Below are 22672 nucleotides of genomic sequence, written 5' to 3' on the forward strand. Positions count from 1 at the left end.
CAATGTTCATTTATGCGATTTTTAGTGGGGATCATAAATTAGATATATAAGACTCTTGCGGACTTTATTAAACTTTTAGTATTATTTTGAATTCCGGACGGTATACTGAGCTAATATTTTTTAAACTCTCATAGAATAGTAAATTCGTTGATTGTCACTTTTTACACCGAAACGTAATTAAAAATTGTATCTTGCAAAATGATTAACCAAAACTTTATCTTATTTATTGTGGCTGTTACTTTTTGTGCATATGTTTGCGGCGATGTTTCCCACTTAGCTGGTGCTGGTGAGTAAATTCTTCGGTTCAAAATTGATGGTTTGGTGCGGAAAGTAGTTTTTTTTTAAGTAAGAGTAATTTTCGGTTGATATTGAAATAAATACAAAAGATGTCACAAGGTGAACATCTACCTTAATTCAACAGTGAAATCGCAATATTTATCGATTAAAAGTTTTTAATATTTATCAGAATTCACGCAATGTGTCAGCAAATTTATTTTCATGATCAGGTCATTACCAAGCGATTTCATTTTTTCATCGAACTACCAATTGCAAGAATGTCCTCAATTGTACCTGTGTTATGTAATAACTAATGAAAATATTTTTGGTTTGGCTATGAAAAGAATCTTTTATATTAAAGCTGTTGAAGCAACAGCTCCCAAACAAAACTTAGTATTATGGAGCAATTGAACAGATGACCAAACAAATCTTTCGACCGACGTTCTTAGATTACATTTTTTCAATTACCCAAGAGCAATTAAGAAGAAGAAACTGTACACAGTACACGAATATCCGGTTAATGTAACATTTTTCTACTGAGTAATAAATATCCAATGTTCGTTCCTTTAATGCAAATTTATTGCACGGTAATCGTACCGCTTGTGCTAATTGAATACGGTTTATACTTTGTAATAATCTGACGAACGAATGAGTTTCTTTAAAAAAGAATTTAAAAGGTGTACGATTAATCATAATTATCACACATTGTATTCAAATTCGATCGAACTTGATCTCATATTGTTTAGCACAGTGTTGGAATAGCACAGAATGGACAACCGACAACACCAACGATAACCAAAATCTTTCAGAAAAATGATTTTTTTTTCAAGTGACTCTCTTGTCGAAGGTCAATAATCGCAATAAATATTTACATTTATTATATAATTTAATTAATTTCGTTCGTCACAAAAGAACAGCATGTCGTACACACATCTTTTAAAACACGTGAGACGATGCTGAATAAATAGCATGTACGAAGAGGTCTGAGATTTGTTTGGTGTAAAGGAAAAATTCCGCCCACGAGACAATCGTATTTGGGACCGTACGTTTGCTAGAATTATAATACAAACCTAATTTTACTGTTTGAACCGGCGAATTATCGAAGTCGAAGTTCTAATGGATGGCTGATTGGACTTTAATTTTTTTTCTATTAAGACAAAACAAGTAATTCGTAATTACATAACTGTTGTTTATATCTAAATTTTGCGGACACAATTTACTTGGGGCCAAATGTGGACAAAATAACAACAAAAAATGTGTGTAACGCTCATTCACAGAATTAATTCAAATTTATTTTAGGATTTGAATGCCTTGGGCTCATTGAATATTATACTTATTCGACTCAAGCATTTGTTGGAAAATATGTCAATTTTGAAAGTTGAATTCGTCTGAAATAATCATTTTGTAATAATAGGCACGAGTATGAACTCAGGAGTGTCTGAGTCACACGGGGGAAGTTGCAACAAAGTCAAGTGACTATATGAGTTGCGATTCAGTGAGCCAGTTTCGTTTGTTCCGAAACTAAAATTTTGAGATGCGGCAGGATGCAGGAATTTCTGAGTCTCAATAATTTGAGAATTAAATTGGGCAACGATGAGCGCAATTTATACCTACAGTTCATTCATCTTTATTTGCAATAATGCTGAAAACGAATGAAATGCGACGAAAAGCTGTTAAGGAGTGTCATTCATTTTCCAAATAGACTTGTTCTTTATTCAGTAAAATTATCGAACCGTTTTCAATCATTAAAATTCTGAATGTTATATTTATGTGGCGCCTCTGATTTAAATTAGAGTCCAGGTGATGCATTTATTTTCCATTAAGAAAACCATTCACTAACTCCTTCAGCTTTTCAAAATCAACAAATTTTATTTATGGCTTCTTGGCATGACATGTAAACGAGACTAAAAGTCGTCACACTTGATTATTATTCTTCCTCGAACATCAGGTCAGAATCGATTGCTCAAACTTCGATTCAATTTTATGGAGATCATAACAATTATTTCGTGACATGTTTATTGTAATGACTAATCTGAGCTTCCATTTAATTAAATGATAAAGCGTACGGTATTTTTTTTATCATTTTCGCCATTATAAGCTTTATGCTGATGGGTATTATTCTGTTGATCCGGAGAATTCAAAACTAGTTTTTTGTGTTTAGCAAAAATTCTTCATCACCTTTATTTATAAAACGCTCACAATATTATTGTTTTCTTTTGAAGTGCTTCTTCATCATCGCATACATATAGTATAGGTGTTATGGATACGATTTACATATAATAGTTATTCACAGAGCGGTTTGTACGAAATCATTATGACGTCTTATCTTCATAGTCTGTTTAAAACTCATTCGACTGTCCGGAGAGACTCAGTGGGCAAGAATAGAATGGTAAAGTGGATGATAACGCCTCGGTTACAGAGAAATGATTGAACTAAATGACAAAGTAAACATCCAACAATATATAGCAAAATTTTAGATTAAATAACCGGCGAATAATTAGCAAGATTTTTGTATCATAATTAGTGGCATCCATGTAAATTTAGCGAAGCATTTCCTTCTCATTTACTCGATTAGCGTCATCAGTCATTGTCTCAATGCCTCATATAAATAATAATTTTAGTACAAAAGTCAAGAAGACAGTTCGAGACTTTATCTGATTTCACGTTAATTTTACAGTGATTTGCTACGCAAACAATTTTCCTACAATATTTCTATTGCTACATGTACAAAGATAAGGTGGTGAATGGTGAATCTACACAGTATCGATAGTATCCACCTAATGAAAACACAAAAAATTTGAAAAAAAAGACTCAAGAGAAGAAGTTTCATTCCATTTCTTTGATTATTTACTATTAGGTACAAAGACACCAGATGTGACCGAGGTGTGTTTGGGATGTATATGTGAAGCATCTAGCGGTTGCAACAGAACATTATCTTGCAACGGTGACGTGTGTGGACTATTTAGGTATATAAATACAGAGACTATATTAGCCTTATACCCCTATATTACAAAAAAAACCATTTCCAGAATTACTTGGGCATATTGGGCTGACAGTGGTAAGCCTACCCAACCTGGTGAAAGTCCTGACGCAGTAAACGGTAAGTGTTCTAACAAAAACAAAATCAAACGTTCAGTAGCACATTTTTCAACGTAGTACCACTGAAGAGTCTAAATAAAGATTTCCGAATTTTTCACTCATTTCGCAACATATGTACATTTACACACTTCCAATGTTAGAACATGTACCATTTTTCAAAGTTTGTGTTGTTTTCATTGCGAGCGTGTGTGGCGCCGTGGCTTAGTTGGTTAAAGCGCCTGTCTAGTAAACAGGAGATCTCGAGTTCGAATCTCGACGGGGCCTTGTGGAAATTTTTTTTCGTTAAGAATTTTAGGTAGAAGCAATTAGTGATTGTATACTTGTTAAAACTTCGGTTTTTTTTTTTTTTTATTTGATGAAAAAAAAATGAAAAAAATTTTCCACAAGGCCCCGTCGAGATTCGAACTCGAGATCTCCTGTTTACTAGACAGGCGCTTTAACCAACTAAGCCACGGCGCCACATACTTTTCCAGCGACAACAACACAATATCCAACACTATGCAATACACCAACCATTGCCTATGGTTGTATATCTTAACGGACTTAACACTCCTATGTGTATTTGTTTGAAAATCTGTACCCATACAATGTACTACGTTGCATCCGTTTGTGTTTATGAGTGTGTGTATATAATCGGTATGTTGGTACGATATCGATGGAAGTTACCACGTTGAATATAGTGATGGCGCTCAATGTCTATGGAATGACTGAGGAAATGTTTTCGTTTCAGCTTACTCGAACTGTGTAAATGAACCATTCTGTGCAGCAAGATCCGTTCAAGGATATATGGCCAAATTTGGTCAGGTAAAGAAATAAAATTGAAATTTATAATATTTGTGCATGTCTACAACGATAATTTGTTTATTGCCAATAGGATTGCAACGACGACGGTAAAATAAACTGTTTGGATCATGCCGCTATTCACATTCACGGTGGTTATGGATGCAGAAATCCTTTGCCGGAAAAATACAAAGTTAAATTTGATGAATGCTTGAGCAATATTGTTCAAGCTCAAGGCTAAAACTTCTATTTATCCGCTGTTTTACAATAATTTTAATTTATTTCAATAAAATGGACTTTTAAAATTTAGAGAATCTATCCATCTTTGCAATATAAGTTTAACTTAAAATCGAATGAAGTTACACGTCTTTATCATTTTGTTCAACAATCAGTTCATAGAAAAACGGTAGTCTGTCGGCAACGGCCATACCATGATGAATACACCAGTTCTCGTCCGATCACTGAAGTTAAGCATCATTGGGCGCGGTTAGTACTTAGATGGGTGACCGCTTGGGAACACCGCGTGTCGTTGGCATTTTTTTTTTTATTTCCATTATTTTCTTCTTCTATTGCAACTCCGAACCAATAAATTAAACTGAGTACACTGACCCTGAAAGTAACTATAATCCGGAAAATTTTTGTGTAACTTTAGTCGGATTCAAGGTATTTAAAGCGAAGAAGAAGAATAGATTAGAGATGAGCGGGCCGACGTTTTTTCGATACCCAACCCGACCCGGCCCGATCCAATTTTTTGAACCCGAGCCCGACCCGACCCGAGACTTTTCTCTTCGCGGCCCGACCCAGCCCGACCCGAAAAAATCATCGGCCCGACGTGACCCGACTTTTTTTTACTATAAGAAATTTAATGAAAAATCATTTTCTACGCATCAAAGCTTTGCAATGAACTTATACGCGAAGTAAAATAATAAAATAAGTTTGTGTTTCATGCTTTATAGGCTTTTATTGGCTTACTTTAAATTTTTATTTCTAAGTCGGGCCGGCCCGAATTTTTGTTTTCAAAGCCCGACCCGACCCGGCCCGAATAGATTTTCAAAACCCGGGCCCGAACCCGATCGGGCCGGGTCGGGTCGGGTCGGGCCGATGTATTTCGGGCGGCCCGCTCATCTCTAGAATAGATACTATAATGCTACGCGGACAACCAAACACAGTTACAATAAATTTATCACATTCGCTTCCACACAAACACAACCGCAATCTTATCACTGTATTCCACTTACATCACTCTGCTGAGGAATTGGTGAATTTGAATTGTGCATTTTCGCCGTCTTTGCACATGGCCCATTAGCTCAGCTGGTTAGAGCGTCGTGCTAATAACGCGAAGGTCGTGAGTTCGATCCTCCCATGGGCCAGATTTTTTTTTCTTAAACATTTCTTCGTTGCTATGATTAAATAAGTAACTTATGCAGTTTTCAACTAATCCGTTGTTTTTGCTTATTTTTTGAGTTAATAAAATCGATAGACATGTGAACCCTGATTTAATTAAAAATCATTATTTTGTCGAGCTTCTGTAAACATCTAAAGGAAAACGGCTGAAATATATCTACACCTGATAGCTTCTCAACGTCACCTCCTATTAGGTGATGTCGGTGTAAAATTTTGTTTGAAAAGAAACGTTACTGCATTCAAATAGATTTACGGATTGAATCGATTCCAAGAAATCTTCCTGCTTCATGTGGATAATGTTTGTGTGATGAAGAAACAGAAAAGACCAATCGAATCAGATAAATGTTTCTAAGCCAGTTTTGTTTGAATTTAATTCAATTCTTTTGGAAATGGATCTGGAACAAATTAAAATCCGTTCACATCGGTGGGAACATATTTTTATTACGAATTTTAATAAATACTAAAACTAATAAAAGTGGCTTTGAGATACACTTGGTTATCGCAGTATAAAATATTGTATACAGTATACTTTCGGACAAAACCAATTTTGTGTTCGTTAAGAGCCTAATATCAGCTGGAAAACGCTTTGTTGATGATGACTTTGGTCACCTGTTTTGAGCAGAAACTATGACTTTTGGAGAATAGACATTACATACCACTTCATACCACAATTGTATTCATACGATTTCTCTCATACGCGTGTTTTTAATAATAACTAGCACCCATGTTTTTTTAGTAGTGGCCTTACAACTATCTTCTCTCGAGGACCCCACGTCCAACCTAGAAATATTATAAGTGGCACATATCTTCAACAATTGCCATAAATGAAATAAACCAGCCACTATTGTGAGTTGAATCTTAACAAGTCTGATTGCAGTCGCATGTCTTTGCGTTCACTATAATGCAAATCACTATTCCACTTTAATTTAAACATTAAAGCGTCTTTGATAATTTTGAAAGACAATGGATACCATCGCAATCGAAAAAAATATTACGCCCAAAAATGTATAGGTGGTCGTAACGAGCCAAAATGACATTAGATACAGCGTCTTGTCGCAATACAAGCCGAGAGATTTATCGTAATTCGGTTTGTGCATCCGATAAATATAGTCCGATCCGGTAACGAACAAAAAGAGGATAAAACAATTGATAAGTCTTTGTGTTCCAGATCGCCAGGTCTGGAGAGTAGCTGGATCGTCTGGAGTTTGATGCACACGTGTGGCAAAACGTAGCACAAGTTTGATGATAAGCAGTATTCCTTAGGGAAGTACCATATTTAGCAATTGCACGAATGGAAGCAGAAATAAAACTCCAGAAAATTAATGCTCACCTTCGACCATAAGGAACACTGGAATATATTTGCCTTGCGGACACCGATGAAAAAACAGAGATCCAATGATGATCATACATATTGAAACTGCAACGAAGAATTGGTATAGTAAGTGGAGAGTAATCCTGTTCCAGAAAAGCAAACGGTCAAAAATCCTAGGCTCTGAAAGATCCGGTTGAGATGTAAACAGCAGCTTGCACCCAAATTTGAACGGTTCAGCGAATATTTTCCATATTTTTAACATACACAATCAAAATTCTGTTCTAAGCTCGTGGAAGCACCACTAGAAAATTTGAGTGCTGCTACATCTGAACCTTCAGAATTCCGAAAAAATTGAGATTGCTCTTACGTGTGCTCAGAAATAAGACAAAAATTTTGTTAAGAAAATCCATGGGCCCCTTGTATTGATTTCGAGCTTCAATTATCCGGCCGTATAACGAATCGTATGAAGGTGGCGGTTCCAAAATTGCTAAATGATAAATTATTTTGATTTTAATGAGTCTCTTCCAGCCGTAATACCGAGAGCAGACGATTTCTTACGATCAATATTTGATGCACTAATGGCTTCAATATACGTCGGTGGTTTTCCAAGAAATTGATTGGATCCATTTGGAACAGTTCTTTCGACTGTAACTGGTCTATTTTGGAAACGTGTGTGTGAGTCTGAAACTGGGCTAGGCGCGCTGAGCGGTAGCTGTTAAAGAGGGACTATTACTTAGGAGTTAAAATGTGAACAATGATCGGTAAATAGCCTCAATACGAACAACACACACTCTACAGATAATAGCGGCAGAGTCAAAATGACCCAAAATTATATCGGCTAAATTTGAAGTTTTTGGACAAAATGATGTATGGACAACTTGTTCATTATAGAAAATAAGGGGCACCTTCCATACATCACTTTTCGGTTGGACCACGGGAACCACCCGTAGAGTGTGAGTGTGTGTTGTTTGTATTGAGGCTATTTAGGTAATAGTGTACTTGCACTAGGCTGGCACAAGTATGATGTTGATTGGAAGTACTCGAACGAGCTGATTCGCCAGTATGATGTGAATTGTGCAAAATTTCTGATCGACTAGGTGGTAGCTATAATAAACAGTGAAACGTAAGTAAACACAGCAAAGCAAACACTGCTTGTACTACTTGAACTTGTTGATTAGCATAGAAATCAATATAGTTTGAGTAGTTGTGCATTTTCTTTGGTCTGTTAGCAGGGTGCGTTCAAATATCAACGATCTACATTTACAATTTTACTAAAATTGCAAAAAACAGTTTTTTTTAACAACAATGAAACTGCCATGGATGGCAGTGTCAAGAATCAATATGATTAAATGTCAAATTGACATCATTTTGACAAGCACATTGGCAGATAAGGTAGAATAGCCACACTGTTAGAAATTTATATATTTTACTATTCTCACCACGTATTTGCCACATAAACTTTAAAATTGAGTGTAATTACCATAATCACTATACTATCGTTCCACTGAATATAGGCATAGTTGACTATTCGTTACAGTGAAGCCACGCAAATCAAATCAGTCTTTCGCAAACAAGAATTACAACAGCAAAATTGTGAATCGGTTAGTTTGTTTGTCATTGTGAGCAGTGACAGTGTATTAAAACTAACTTCCGTCGATAAAGCAGCATAATTGCCTTCAGAGTTCTGTTCCACGCCGATGAAGCGGTTTGTAGCATAGACAATTTAATAAAAATCTCAAAAAGTAAGGAAACATTCGCTTCTTAAAAAACGTAAGTAGATAAATGTGTCTCGGACCACAAATTTGTTTAAGTTAACTGTAACTCTACAAACACGGATTACTTACCGAAACTCATTTTTTCTTTGCAACAATTAACATCGGCGACATAGAAGCCATTTTGAAGTCTCCATACTCTTATTCAATATTGTATACTCAGCCGTATTTGCACCAAAAAAATTTCGATCTAGATTAAAAAGAAGCCTTCAGAAACCGCAAGTTGTTAGAGGCAGAAGCGAATTCTATATTTTTGTTAAATAATTCCGGCTTGCACATTGTTTTTAATCACAGAGTAATGAGTGTCGCTTGGTGTCTATGTGTCATCGATTGCGACGCAAAAATTTTCCGTCTCTAATTGTAAAGTACCTATCCATATACCTCTCTACTTACCATATTATAACATCCAATTGTTGATATATACTTTAATGATGCGAATTGAATTTTTGAAAGAGGAAATTGTTGACGTCTGAATACGATGGCTTGTTAAGATGATTCATTTTATGCTTCGTACATTATTATGGTGTTGAGCTTCGAATAACTCTAACGAGAGTCTTGCTCGGACTCTTATCATTTACACGATGGTGTTTTTATGTAATCATTGTCATCACTACTTCGACCTTTGAATCAGAAACTATGAGTACAAAATTTCACTTTTTGGGAGCTCGAATTATGTGCCTCTGTTAATAATTTAAGTTGCGGGTATCTGTAGGTTTCTAAATTAACTATCACTCAAAATTTAAGCTAATTTAAGAATCAATTTACAAATCACTCACACAAACCAGTTCTATTGAGAAACAATTTTTTTTACATTTTTATTACTCGTACAGCTATTACATTGAAATAAACCCGCGGCCGCGGAAGATCAAGCAGAACCTCTTACCGGTATTCCTTAACGCTACTTACGTCACGAATTAAATTTTTTTACACAAAATCTAAAAAAAATGCCGGGTACTGGAACGTTTAAGCTGTTCATCGGCAATCTCGAAGAAAAGACACAACCGAATGACTTGCGACCATTGTTTGAGAAATACGGTACCGTGGTCGAATGCGATATAGTAAAAAATTATGGATTCGTCCATATGGAAAATGAACAGCAGGGACGTGATGCCATCCAAAATCTAAACGGTTACGTGATTAATGCAAATCCCATCAAAGTTGAAGCCGCGAAAAGTCGTAGAGCGCCCAATACGCCGACAACAAAAATTTTCGTTGGTAATTTAACCGATAAGACACGCGCTCCCGAAGTAAGGGAACTGTTTACTAAATACGGAACGGTAGTTGAATGCGATATCGTTCGTAACTATGGTTTCGTTCATTTGGATGCTCATGGTGAGGTGAATGACGTTATTCGGGAATTAAACGGAAAAATGGTCGACGGTCAGCCACTTAAAGTTCAAGTATCAACTAGCCGCGTAAGACCGAAACCTGGTATGGGTGATCCGGAGCAATGTTATAGGTGTGGCCGATCGGGACATTGGTCGAAAGAATGTCCGAGATTGATGTTTTCTGATCGTGGAGGTTATCGGGACCGAATGTATCATCGTGATCCGTATCCGCCGCCACCACCTCCATTTTTGAACCGAATGATGGACGGATTCAGGGTAATGAGATCTTGTTTAAAAATCGTTTTTTATTTTGATTTTTTTTTTCTTTCTTTTATTTGAAATCTTTTCTCCGAATATTTAAGTTGCAATGTCGCAGACGTTAGAAATTTTCGATCGCTTTCGATTTAAGAGTTAAAATGAGCGGAAAATTATTTTTTTTATGTAAAACAACGCGTTCACGTTAACTTAAATATTCAAAATCGATTTGATGTTATCGTCTCTATTCAAATAAGTACAAGAAATGCGAAGATGAAAGTGACGCATTAGCAATCACTTTCAGAACTTTAACATTTTTTAAATAATTTAATCTCTCGCAGACGGCAAGCATATCACCAATAAAATTATCGAGTCCGTTACTAGATCTAAGTATTCTAAAAAAAGAAAATCTTTTACTTCAATTGTTTTAGCATCAATTTTTCTATATAAGATCGCACTAGCCAGAGTTTATCTATTTTTTTTTATTGCAATTGATAAGTGGTGACATAGCCGTCTGCAAAAGGTTAATCACCACAAGTTGATAAATATTTGGCAAATGTATCGAGAATCGGAATGATGATCAAATTTGTTCTTCTTTCTAATAATTGCATAATTTTCAATGGACGTTTGTAATGGATCTCTTATGTCATTAGTTTTAACATGCATTTCAACATTAGCCACAGCTGTCATCGCTTACTTTTCAAATGATTAGCTGTGGCAATTTATCAGCTTTTCAGATTGTTAGGTTTCATCTCTCAAGTAAAAAAGTTCTTCATTTGATAAATCTTGTTGTTGAACAGGTACTCATCCCATTCTCAAATACCTTGCATATAGCATACAAACGATAACTCCTGTACAGTAGCAAAATGATGCATGGACGAGAGACATTTCATTTTTTTTACTGTAGCACCTCAAGTTTCGACAGTATCTTTTAGCATAATTTAGATATTTTGAAAACTTGTATAAAATTTGTGCCAAAGGACCACCGCATACTATCCAAACTTGAGGTCCTACTGTCCTACAACAAACACATGAACAGAAGAATTGTAGCCTGCTTCATAATACAACTCGAACTCGACATACATCATTTTACAAGAGTTGTTTAACTTTTAATGAAAAAAAAAACCTCGCACCCTGTCTTTCCGGAGTGTGTGTTGTTTGTAAATTGAGGCTGTTGAGACACGACATCTGTATTTTTCGCGCTTAAACTGAATGTTTGACAATGTCTAACACATCTCCGACTCTCGCTGCACAGTCTTTACGTTAGAAGCTTTACGACAAACAATGAATTTTGGTTTTATTGGAGGGTTCCTAGTAAAGTTACTGTACCGACGTTCTAGTTTGGACAGATTGAATAACTTATAAAGCTCAATTACAAATTGATTCTTGTTTTAGCTTACTGACAACTTTTTTCACAGACAGTTCTCATGCAGTATTAAAAGTTCCAACTAAGTTTAGCCTATTTCAGTATGACAAGGCTATCCAGGTCTAAGATACTTTCCGATCTATTTATCCACCTTGACTTGAAATCCAACAAGTAAAACTTTAAATTTCTCCAAACATGGATGCGTAGATAAATTTCAACAGCGAGAAGTGTAGCTGATTAATGTTAATGTACACATAAAATGATGCAATCGAATCAAATGATTGAACTGTATCTTGCCCCTATCTCCTCGTAATTTTTAGTCATCCAGCATCCCGCGCTCGGAAATTATTTATTTTTATTCAAGAACTTGTGTTCACACCTCCATTATAGGACAGTTACGACTACTACGACAGATATGATGACAGCCGTGATCTTTTCGAACGACGTTATTCCGGCATGGGAATGCGAGGTGGCCGAGATTTCCTACCACCGATGGGACGACGTGATCCGATGCCATTACCACCACCATTGGGCGGAAGGTGATCTAATTTACTCGATTATCAATTTTTCGGCTTTTCAATAGAAAATTGTACATTTTTTTAGTATTGGACGATCCGGTGGCAGTTCGTCAATGCGCAGTGGAATGAGCAGTGGTAACGGTGGCTATGATTCAGTATTCAGTAGGCGTTCTCCGCCGCCTCGTTCCGGTAATGGCATGAGCCGGTTTAGGTGAGTGTGTTTGACATTGCTCGCAGGAACGTCAATCGGAATATTTTTCCCTAATTTTTTTTAAAACAATTTGCAGTACATATGAGGACTTCAGTCGTGATTCGTTCGATGATCGACGCATGAGCCGTGATTCGTTTGACGATCGTCGTCCGGGAATGCGTGGACCGTCACCTACTCATCGCTATGCACCATACTGAGAACGTTTGCATTGTTTTTAATTTACCAACAAAAAGACAATTCTTCGACTTGTATCTAATTCACATGGGTAGATGAAATTATTTCTTAAAATTTTTTAATTTAATTGTTTGTCATGATAACAAAAAAAAAAGTACCGAGACGAATATAAGGATAAAAATGATGTATTTGAAGCAGCTCGTGGCGGAACTAGATTTTATATTAAAGTCTAAAGATTTTTGTTTTTGGTACACCTATAAGTCTATGCTTTGTGTAAAAATCGAATGTTCATGGGCTGAGAAAATGGATTTGAATTGAGGGGCTGTCACAGCATAAAAAAAATATTTTTTACTTTACAACCTTATGTATAGACGTCGACATGCGCTATTTGATTAAAAACAATTGTATTGAATAAAAACCTATCAATGTGTAAAACAAGGCTAATTTAACAACAGAAAAATCGTCTTTTTACTTTGTTCACATTCGACATACAAAATTCTTGATATCGAATGTCGAAATAATGTAAGTGAGTCTAGACATGTTCACTCGCGTAATCGAATTCAGTCAATATTTATCGATTATTTATTGTTGAAAAGATCGATATTCGATTCTAAGGGAATAATCGGTAATTTAACAATCGAACATGACTAAGTGAAATCTCGTTATTTGTTTTCATTGTGACTTATCGGAGTCATTTTGATCGGATGTGTCTTGTGTTTGATTGATTGGTCGTAACGTTTATGGCGATGCACATCTCCATTAGGTGCCATTTATGTCTAGAAGAAGAAGAAGAAGATGTTTAAAATAAATCTTAGGCGGAATGATGAAATACGTGTAGGTATCGCGGACTTGCTTTCAAATTTTTGGTTCGACAATAGGAAAGTATATTTGCTGGTAATGTGCTCGCTCTTAGCAAACTTTTTATAAAATATAAGACCGATCAAGTCGTAGATGTATGCGAAGCTGTTGGTAACAAGTGCCGTAGAACCGTTTTTCGCTCAGAATCAGAATGTAAAATTTCGCCTATAAGTTTCATTGGGTTCGGTTTATTAGGCATACTTCTCCTAGCATTAGCACTCGCGTACGTCAGACGTCAAAATCGTTTAAATAATAATGCTAGGAGCAGCGCTATGTGCGTACATCTGCGTAGCTCTAGTGTGATGAAATCAATTTAAAAGAGCTACCAAAAACATACAACAACCCCTCCCGTAAATGCCGTACGTCTCAGGGCGGCATGTGACTTACTTTTCTCACTAATTCTGACTGTTTTTGAAGGAAGCGAAAGTGACTTACTTTTTCATGATTTTTTTACTTTTCTCACTATTTCCAACTATTTCGGACAAAACTATAGATAATCGGAACAATTTCTTATTCCAACTTAATATTTAAAAAAAAACGTCAAAAAATTTGCAAAGATGTCGTGTTTGATGTTATATGAATGTTAAGATGTTAAGGTGTAACGTCAAGTTTCGCCGAGGTCCAATTTTCGAGATTTTTTGAAAGGTAGTAAAATCCCTGTGTAGCAATGAAAAGCATGGGAAGCAGAGATTCAAATTATTATAAAATAAAAATATCGTCTTCTGAAAACCACAAGCTGATGCGATTTTTCGACATAAATTCAAAATTCAATTGTTAGTAACGAAAAACACATTTAAAATCGAAAAACAGTCAAAATGAGCTTTTTGGGCAGATCGCAGATTATATTCAAAAATTCTCGAAATTTCGCCTTATTTTTGGAAAGCACGCTTTGGTACTGATTAGGCCCATAGAGAAGATTTTTTCGTTTCAAACAATCTGGAAAATCGGACCTTTGCGAAACTTGACGTCCCACCAAAACCACATCCTAACATTTTTTCAATTCTTTTATTGTTTGAATGACGTGCGTACAGTGCGTGCAGGATAAAATCTTTGCAGAAGTACCTGCAGAATTTGTTCTACTGCTCCTAGAATACAGCTATACCTACGGTTACTCGCAAATTTTCATAATATTTGCCATCGCAAGCTTATATTCTACCAAAAAAATCTCTACGGATGTCAAATGCCCATATGATGAGCAAACTAAAAGTGTAAAATGATGTTCCCTACTAAGAATCACAATTTAAAAAGCAATCGTTCGAGGAATCATGTTCAAAAAAGAAAGTGAAAATAATCTTTACTCGCTACATACCCCAAACACTCGTCTTACGCCAATGACAGTTTGCAGGAGAAGTCATGAGTAAAATAACCGACGTTGTCTCTAAGTAATCAATAAATTAAACACGAATTTCGTGTTCCTTTTTCAAGATTTTTAATCTTCCTCAGGTTTCCAACAAGGGCTACGTTTCTTATTCTTACTAGAAAGTGAAAGTAGGTGGTTCAAATTCACGCCGTAAGTGTGCCCAAAATTTGAATTTAAGGTGAACGATTCGATGAAAAAGTGAACCGAAAAGCACATTTCAACGCTTCATTGTATGAAAATGACGCTACGTTAGAAAGACCTCCGCACTTTCCATTTTGAATTTCAACCGCACTTACGGCGTCAATTAACGATTTAGAGTTGGTTTTTTTCACTATTCGGTCACTTTTCTAAATCAATTTATAATGAAAATGCCAACTTTATTCGGCAAAATTGATCACTTTTTTACTATTTTCTTAAGAAAAATCACATGCCTCCCTGCGATTTATGGATATCTCCAAAAGGCGGATAAACTAGAAAAACTTCTGTGAAACAAAAAACAAACATTTGAAAACTCAGATTTCAGCGACGAACTTCAAGAAAAAGTGCTATTATTGACAGCTACAAAATAGAGTACTATTTTCTATGGAAAAATTGTCCGAATTTTTTTACAGTGCCAAAATTTGTTCGATACACTGTCCAGTTTCAGCACCCTATTTAGAGGACCATTCATGCTTGAGCTGCGTTGATTTCAAACATAATCAGCAAAGTCAAAGAAGAACCTAAAAAAGTAGAAAATCCAAATCCTGAAAACTTAAGTTGAAATCCTTGAAAGTCGATAGAATTCCTTGAAAATCCATCAAAAATCAGAAGATTCGCTTCCCGAAAATTATTTGTTATTGAAATGTACTAATATTCACCCCTCGAATATCGCCTTTTCGATAGCCTACAAGTTGCTCCTAAGTTGAACATTGATTTTTTTTCAAAACATGACCGTAAAAATGTCTTTACATTTTTGTTGTTGTCACGACAGAGTAAAGTAAACCAGGCAGGAGCGCTTGATTTGACTAGGGACCTGAATAATCTAGTAGCCTTATTTTTTGCGAATACAATTATTAAACTTATGTCAGTGTTTTTAGAGTTCATTTAGGTCTCTCATTTGACGTTTCGAATATGAACCCCGCTACTGCCTGGTCTATTTTACTTTGCCGTGGTGGTGTTGTAAGGTTCAATCATTGCCTATGACGCTGCAAACGATACGGACACTCTCTTATGCCACTACAATGTTCTGAGTTGTTACCTCCGTAAAAAACACATACAGAACAAGCCAATCTTAATATATTGGACGAAAATTCTTTCTGATCCGAAATTTCGCGCGATTTTTTCAGACCCCACTAAGTGGTTGACGTTGACACATTTCTATTTAATTTTTATTTGAAGAATTTGAAGATAAAAAAAGAAGAAGAAGAGGAAGAAGAAGAAGGAGTAGTGTTAACACAGTCAATATATTACTAACAATAAAATCGCTAAAATATTCAGATATTTTATCGACTTCCGTGAAATTTCATAAATATTTCAATTTCTGTTGTATTTTTTATCAAAATCGCAATGGATCGATCCAACATAATAACGGATTTTCCCACCGAAATTCTCGAAAAAATCTTTGAGCATTTTGATGATACAACAGCCACATTAGCCGCTGGTGTTTGCAAACGTTTCAACGATGTGCTAAATCATACTGTTCGCCGAAAATACAATGGTTCCAGTCAAAATAAATGGTACGAAATGGAAATATTTGACTGGTCGATGGAAAATGATCGCCATGAAATCTTACAACATCACCCATTCATTTTGAAGCGGGTGTCGGCAATTCAACTGTCATTTCATACCGAATTAAACAACCAACCTCATTGGATACATCAAGTGCTTGGCACTATTGGCCGGAACTTTAAAATGATTCGCCTGAAAAATCCAAAGATTGACGAGCACACAAGCCTCAACTTTTACAACATTTTATCAAAAACGCCGAACATTTCCCACTTGTATGTGGATTGTATCTATCCAACTAATAAGAGGTGGTGCCACCGAAGGTACAAAAAATTAACCCATCTTGATATGCGTCTAAGAACATTAGTCTTCGACGACGGTGAGCTGAAACCATTCGTGAGGAACAATAACCAATTGAAGAATGTGAAGTTGCAGACAACCGATTTCCGAGTGTTGTACGCCTTCCACAAATCCAAAATCGAATCGTTGTGTTGTAGTTTATCGCCCTTCTTTAGCAAGGACATACCCGTGAACATACGACCCGTTCAAATGACAAATTTAAAGACGCTATCTTTGGACGTTCCCAAAGGTGCGCTGAACGAATGCATCGAGAAAATTGTCGCACCCTGTCGAAATCTCACAGATTTACGTTTGCTTCATTTCGACAACGCCGGAGACATCTTAACTTATCAAAGCATGGATATTCTTTGTAAATTCAGGTCAATGGAAAAGTTCGAGCCGTGTTTCGATATATCGCTGCAAAATATTGTTCGGTTGATTGCTGCACTCCCAACACTAGTTTCAATTTCGTTGTGCTACGAAACATTCACAAGCGGTGATTACAGAGCGATACTTCAAGAATCAAATAAGCACACAAATTTGCGCCACATACACTTCAAACTGCATGACCTGTATGAGAATTCACTGTTGCGCTGGTTAATGGAAAATATCAAAAATCAAGTTCAACTGGATTATTCCTGGACTCAAAAAATAGCTATCACTAATGGAAAAGTTCGATACAATGGCGTAACAATTATGAGTTCAGATGGGTCACCAATCGAATATGCGAAAATGACCCCTGACTGGCTGCAACAACTTCAGTTATCAGCAACTTTCAGCGATCAATGTTACGAGTTCTTTTCGAATCTTCCTATTCCTACAATCCAAGCTTGTTTCGATGTCAAGAAAGACTCAGATCTGCATTTGCGCGACGGAACAAATGAAGCAGTAGTAAGACGTAGGGGAAAGTATATAACAACGGCAACAACAACTCTTTCGGCCAACAACGAGAAATCAGTAGACCACATCAATTGGTTGGAAAAATACTGTTGTCAGTTGGAAGAGCTTGATATTTACATCGAGGAAAATCAGCCACACTTACCTTCATGGACATTTCCGGAATTGAACCTTCTGCGAGTACATTGTCGACAAAGCCAGCTCTCTTTGGATCTTTTACTCTTCGCTTCATTGAAATGTTTGAAATTAAATTGTTTCAAATTGGTGGGATGGCGTCCGATTATGCTCGTAAACATTCAAATCGTTCGCGATATCGATCTGTTTGATAATTTGGTCACTCTACAGATCTTCCATTTCAACGAGTCAACGGATCAATTATTGGAGCAATTCAATCAAAATGTCCAGAGCAATTTACGGAATTTGACTCTTTCCAATCGTCGAGTGGACGGGAACCGATATAAAATGAACAACAAAACGATAACTACTATCTCAAGATTCACAAATCTCTTCCAACTGAAACTCATTTTATCTGGCATCAACGAAACGAATACGAAATACTTATTCGAGAACTGCACGAAATTGTCAGAATTGAGTTTTGAATGCAATTTTCTATCTGCCGCAGACGGTAGATTTGACTCCAATCGCATGTTTTCGGACATCAAAGCAAATTGTATTTCGTTAAAAAGATTGCAATTGGTGTGGTACGATCGTATGATGGACCCTTACAGAGTTAATGGAATAAAGGACACATTCCCAAATGTAGTCGTTAAGATTATGCAGGTCAATGAACGTATGACTACAACAGCCGAACAAATTGTTCGTAAGAGGAACAATGGATTAGAACGATTGTTCGATGAAATCGAAGTGTAATAATTTAACTGGCTGTATGATGTATATACATATACATACAAGTATAGATTGTGAATCACAAGATGTGATGTATCAATGTAGATTAAAAAATAAAAATTTTCTTTGGAAATATTTTTAGTTTGCTTTTAGAAAATTACCGGGCGCGGCAAAATTGATAAGGTCTAGTGGTCTAGTCTAGGAATCAGAACGTTCCATCTTTCCAATCACCACACCACTATCGTACACAAGACGATTTCAGAAAATATTTCTATCCATAAAATGTTGGTGTAGAGTCTATTAATTCCAACATACACGCAGACTAATCAATATCGGTTGACCATTTCATTGACAAATATGCACCTACTCAAAGACAATTTCATTCTTTACATACTTGGCTAATACATTCATTTTGACACCAAATTCGATTTTTTTTCGATTGTTTACCATCTCAAATTCTCATTACGTCTACTCTTGTTAGAGTTCTTGTGGTTACTCGAAGCCAAAAATCGAAGTCATTCGTCTGTCGACTTGCTGGTATTCTCAAGGGTAAGTATAACCTAACAAGAGTAAAGTGTCCATTCCACTCAACAAAAAGTACTCTGTGAGAGAGCAAGCTGTCAAATAAACAAAGAAAAAATTAAAAAAAATTCAATTTTGTCTCTCACACCAAGTACTTTTTTGCAACATAGAATCAAACTGAATATCAACCGTTTAAATATCGAATTGTGATTTGTCACTTGTATTTCGTATGACATTTTTGATGTGACATTACGAGTTTGTGAAGAAACTCGAAAATTGAGTCGCTCAAGTTTTCATCGTAAGAACGCATCTTAACGAGAGAGACGAAGTTCAACCAATAGAAATCCTTCACGGTGCTCTCTTACGGCAATGGAATTTTTAAATGGAAACTAGTGTTAACTTCTAGATTTAAGAAAAATCTTCACTGTAAAATTTAAGTAAAAAGCTTGAGGTTTAAAGAACTGATGAACATTTTCAAGTAAAATTTTATGAACCAAATCATTTTTTAGGTTCAAATTGAACGTACGTTTGTCATGAAGCTGATTAAACTTTAAACACAGCTAATATTTTGAGTTTTTTCAATATAAAATTGAACTTAATTGGCCGTTTTGTATGCAATATTGCAATATAGATTATATAGTAATTTTTCTCGAAAATTTCGGTAATACTGTTTACCGGTATTTTAATAGTCCTTCTCATTCACATACATATCATCAGGAAATTTATAATCTGTGCATCGAACGTAAATAACATATTCCAGCACTCTCAGACGATTGATCATTGTCGATGTGATTTATTCAAAGCTATGTTAAACTGACAACTTCATTGACATCTGTGATATCTATGACATCTCGAACAGAAAAGAAAACTATAGGTTTGTTCGAAGTAACTGTAAACACGTATTTTTACTTGCTGAACGAACACGATTTCATCCACAGAGATCGGTTTTCATATATTGTTGAGGTTATGTCTCTATGGATGAAATTTGACAATTCGTATGACATTGGAACAGACCTAATCAACAATGATCTACTGTTCGGAGAAAATGTTTATATTGTGATAAATTAGAGCGTTTCTATTCACCTATGTGAAAAATGTGAAATTCCAACTTGAGAGAATTACAGCTTTCGCTTCGTTTTTTTTTTTGATATCTTATTCACGCCGTAAGTATTCCTAAAAATTGTATTTCAAGTGAACGAGTCGATGAAAAGGTGAACCGAAAACCACATTTCAACGCTTCCTTGTATGAAAATGACCCTGCGTTGGAAAGACTCGCGTGAGAAAGATTTTGAATTTTGACCGCACTTACATCGTGAATTTGGTCTACCAAGGCAAATAACTATTCGTCGTGACTGTTACAGCCTTAGCAAATATTACTTTTAGGATAAATGTTGTAATTTGGAGAGGTAGACGTCGTGCAATTTAATTCATTCACTCGTTGATGTGCACCAGCGGAAGACAGTTGTTCTCACAAATGATTAGAAATTTGTAGTAAACTTTTATGTTATAATTTTATTTCAATATTTTGAAGACTAATATTATTAATAATAGTTTTTCTTTTCTTTCTTTTATGACAATTTCATTTCAACATACAATAATAATATTTTTTTTTTCATATATAATTTAAACTTACATAACAATTTTTTTCCCCTTTCACTTATTCTTTTCATTTCTGCTTCTTACTTTTTGTAATTAAATATAAAGTAAAACCTCTTGTCGTTTGGTTTATTAATTTCTTTTTTTGTTTTGTTAAATTTAGTTAATCATTATTTCTTTATAGAATTTTTGTATATTTGTTTTTTTTAGTCGTAATTTTCAGTTTAAAATAATTTTTTTACATTTATTTCATTCGCAGCTATCACAATTTTTAAAACAAATATTTCGATGCCTTTCTCTGAATAGACTTGCTTACAAAAAGTGGTGCACCAAAGACTCGGATACAATGAAGGAAATGAAACTGATGTCGATGTTGTCGAAAAAGAGTCAGTAGAGTCCATCTTTCCATAGTTCTGTATCACTGTAATCAAACTCACAGGCTTTTTATCGATACTGCGAATTTGATCGTCATGATCGAAAATAAAACATAATTAGGGGTGATTTGATTGGCTGGCTCGTAAATTGACAAAGAAAATTTAGAAAAAGGCTGATGTTTTTTCTTAGGGCTTCGTATTTGCAACACCCTGAGAAATGAACCTTACAGTGCCCCTTGAACAATGAACTCTACGTCTGAACGTCCATTAATAATCTGGCCTAGACTATTCTTTTCTAACTGAAGCTCAAATCAACTGACAATGAGCCAATGCAATGTTGCAGTTATAATTTTACCTGTCTAACCTTTCACCTTTCATAGGTCGGGGTTCTTCACGTTAACTTTTGATGCTACTAGAAAAGCTGTGAGCGCAATTAGGGCGATTTTTTTTGACATGTGTGGTGGTCAACAGTATTTTCGGTTGTGGAAAGTTGATTTTACCTTTCAACTTTGCCTGCTCAATTATGTATGCATCAAAATTAAACAGACTATAGGTTTATTCCAAGTAACTACTGTAAACACGAATTTTAGACTGGCCGAACGAATACGATTTCATCCACAGAGATGGGTTTTCATTTATTGATGAGGTTAAGCCTCTATGGATGAAATTTGACAGTAATTTCACAATTTGTATGACCTATGGAGGCTGTTTTAGTCATCATTCTATCATTCTATTCCATAATTTAATCGATCAATTCCATTTTTACCAAAAAGTTGTTTAGGAATGGTGCCCTGGACGGTTGATGTCAGTCAATTTCGCGAGTTGTTCTCCGAATGATGTAAGGACTTCAAGCGGATGTGCCTAACATCAATCGTCCAAGACAGGTACGTATGTAATTTTCATGCAAACGGACTAAAACTCGAAAAAAAAGTTATCCAAAATTGAGATCATTTTCGTTGCCGATGCATGAAAAGTAAATTTTCCGCAGATTCTTGATTAATAAAAAGCAAAGTTCTATTTCACGTAGGTTATACACAAGGCTTTCAGTGGCAATATTTTTCAGTGCCGAACGATCTCCAGTTTGTTCGCAATCATGTGCCTAATAAATTCCGATTTTTGTATTCGTTTTTGGAGGGATGATGAAGAGACACTATTCGTGGGAACATTTTCAGCACAGACTATCGGACAGACTATCGAGGAGACTATCGAAATAGTGTTTTTGGGTTGCGATAGCTGGACTTAATTTTTAGTTTTTGTTTTTTCAAATATACCTTAAATCGTAGAGCATTTTTTTCTTCTTTATTAATATGTTTGTTTTTTTGCTGAGTATAATGCGTTTTTTATATACTTATATAATTAATATAATTCTTTCAGTTTGTAAATTATCTACAGTTAGCAAAATAGGTTTTCTGTTTTTTCTTTCTTTCAATATTTTCAAATCTGTATCAACGGAACACTGAATTTTATTCAGTGCTTTTCTTTCTTATATAATTTCTTTTTGTAAAAAGTTAGGGAATCCAAAATTTTCCCATTTGTTTTTCAATATATATAATGTATAATGTATACACATTTGTAGAAATGATTATGATGGTCATACAGTTTTGGTTTCTTTTTTTTTGTTAAACTCATATTTTTCTTAACGGGTAGAGTTATAACCAAAACTCTTTGGCGCTGCTTTTTT

General features: G+C 35.4%; 3 protein-coding genes and 4 non-coding genes across 8 annotated transcripts; 5 read left to right on the forward strand and 2 right to left on the reverse strand.

Annotated features, from left to right (window-relative positions):
• The first annotated feature begins 71 nt into the window (after positions 1 to 71).
• On the forward strand, positions 72 to 4469 carry LOC119071329 (lysozyme 1-like). Its single transcript, XM_037176213.1, has 5 exons — positions 72 to 286; positions 3134 to 3242; positions 3306 to 3376; positions 4106 to 4179; positions 4250 to 4469. Exons 1-5 carry the CDS (start codon positions 199 to 201, stop codon positions 4394 to 4396), a joined length of 489 nt encoding a protein of 162 aa, XP_037032108.1. The 5' UTR covers positions 72 to 198; the 3' UTR covers positions 4397 to 4469.
• On the forward strand, positions 3566 to 3639 carry Trnat-agu. The gene has a single exon. It is a non-coding gene; the product is annotated as a tRNA-Thr (tRNA).
• On the reverse strand, positions 3761 to 3834 carry Trnat-agu. Its single transcript has one exon. It is a non-coding gene; the product is annotated as a tRNA-Thr (tRNA).
• A 102-nt stretch (positions 4470 to 4571) lies between the features above and the next one.
• Positions 4572 to 4690, forward strand: LOC119071425. Its single transcript, XR_005086650.1, has one exon. It is a non-coding gene; the product is annotated as a 5S ribosomal RNA (ribosomal RNA).
• Positions 4691 to 5451: 761 nt separating this feature from the next.
• Positions 5452 to 5525, forward strand: Trnai-aau. The gene has a single exon. It is a non-coding gene; the product is annotated as a tRNA-Ile (tRNA).
• Positions 5526 to 5986: 461 nt separating this feature from the next.
• LOC119071286 lies at positions 5987 to 8190 on the reverse strand. The gene is made up of 6 exons (XM_037176156.1): positions 8033 to 8190; positions 7871 to 7975; positions 7430 to 7583; positions 7239 to 7358; positions 6890 to 6976; positions 5987 to 6817 (listed from the first exon to the last, which is right to left on the reverse strand). The coding sequence occupies exons 1-6, from the start codon at positions 8081 to 8083 to the stop codon at positions 6486 to 6488; spliced, it is 849 nt and encodes a 282-aa protein (XP_037032051.1). The 5' UTR covers positions 8084 to 8190; the 3' UTR covers positions 5987 to 6485.
• A 317-nt stretch (positions 8191 to 8507) lies between these two features.
• On the forward strand, positions 8508 to 12955 carry LOC119071255 (RNA-binding protein lark). 2 transcript variants are annotated; one of them, XM_037176099.1, is made up of 5 exons: positions 8508 to 8641; positions 9474 to 10247; positions 11983 to 12131; positions 12196 to 12321; positions 12398 to 12955. In XM_037176099.1, exons 2-5 carry the CDS (start codon positions 9588 to 9590, stop codon positions 12516 to 12518), a joined length of 1056 nt encoding a protein of 351 aa, XP_037031994.1. In that variant the 5' UTR covers positions 8508 to 8641; positions 9474 to 9587; the 3' UTR covers positions 12519 to 12955. The 2 variants fall into 2 exon arrangements, with proteins under 2 accessions (XP_037031994.1, XP_037031995.1); XM_037176100.1 differs by having other exon boundaries at positions 8508 to 8613.
• The last annotated feature ends 9717 nt before the right edge of the window (positions 12956 to 22672 follow it).

Source organism: Bradysia coprophila (assembly GCF_014529535.1).
Source record: "Bradysia coprophila strain Holo2 chromosome IV unlocalized genomic scaffold, BU_Bcop_v1 contig_144, whole genome shotgun sequence".
NCBI lineage: Eukaryota > Metazoa > Arthropoda > Insecta > Diptera > Sciaridae > Bradysia > Bradysia coprophila.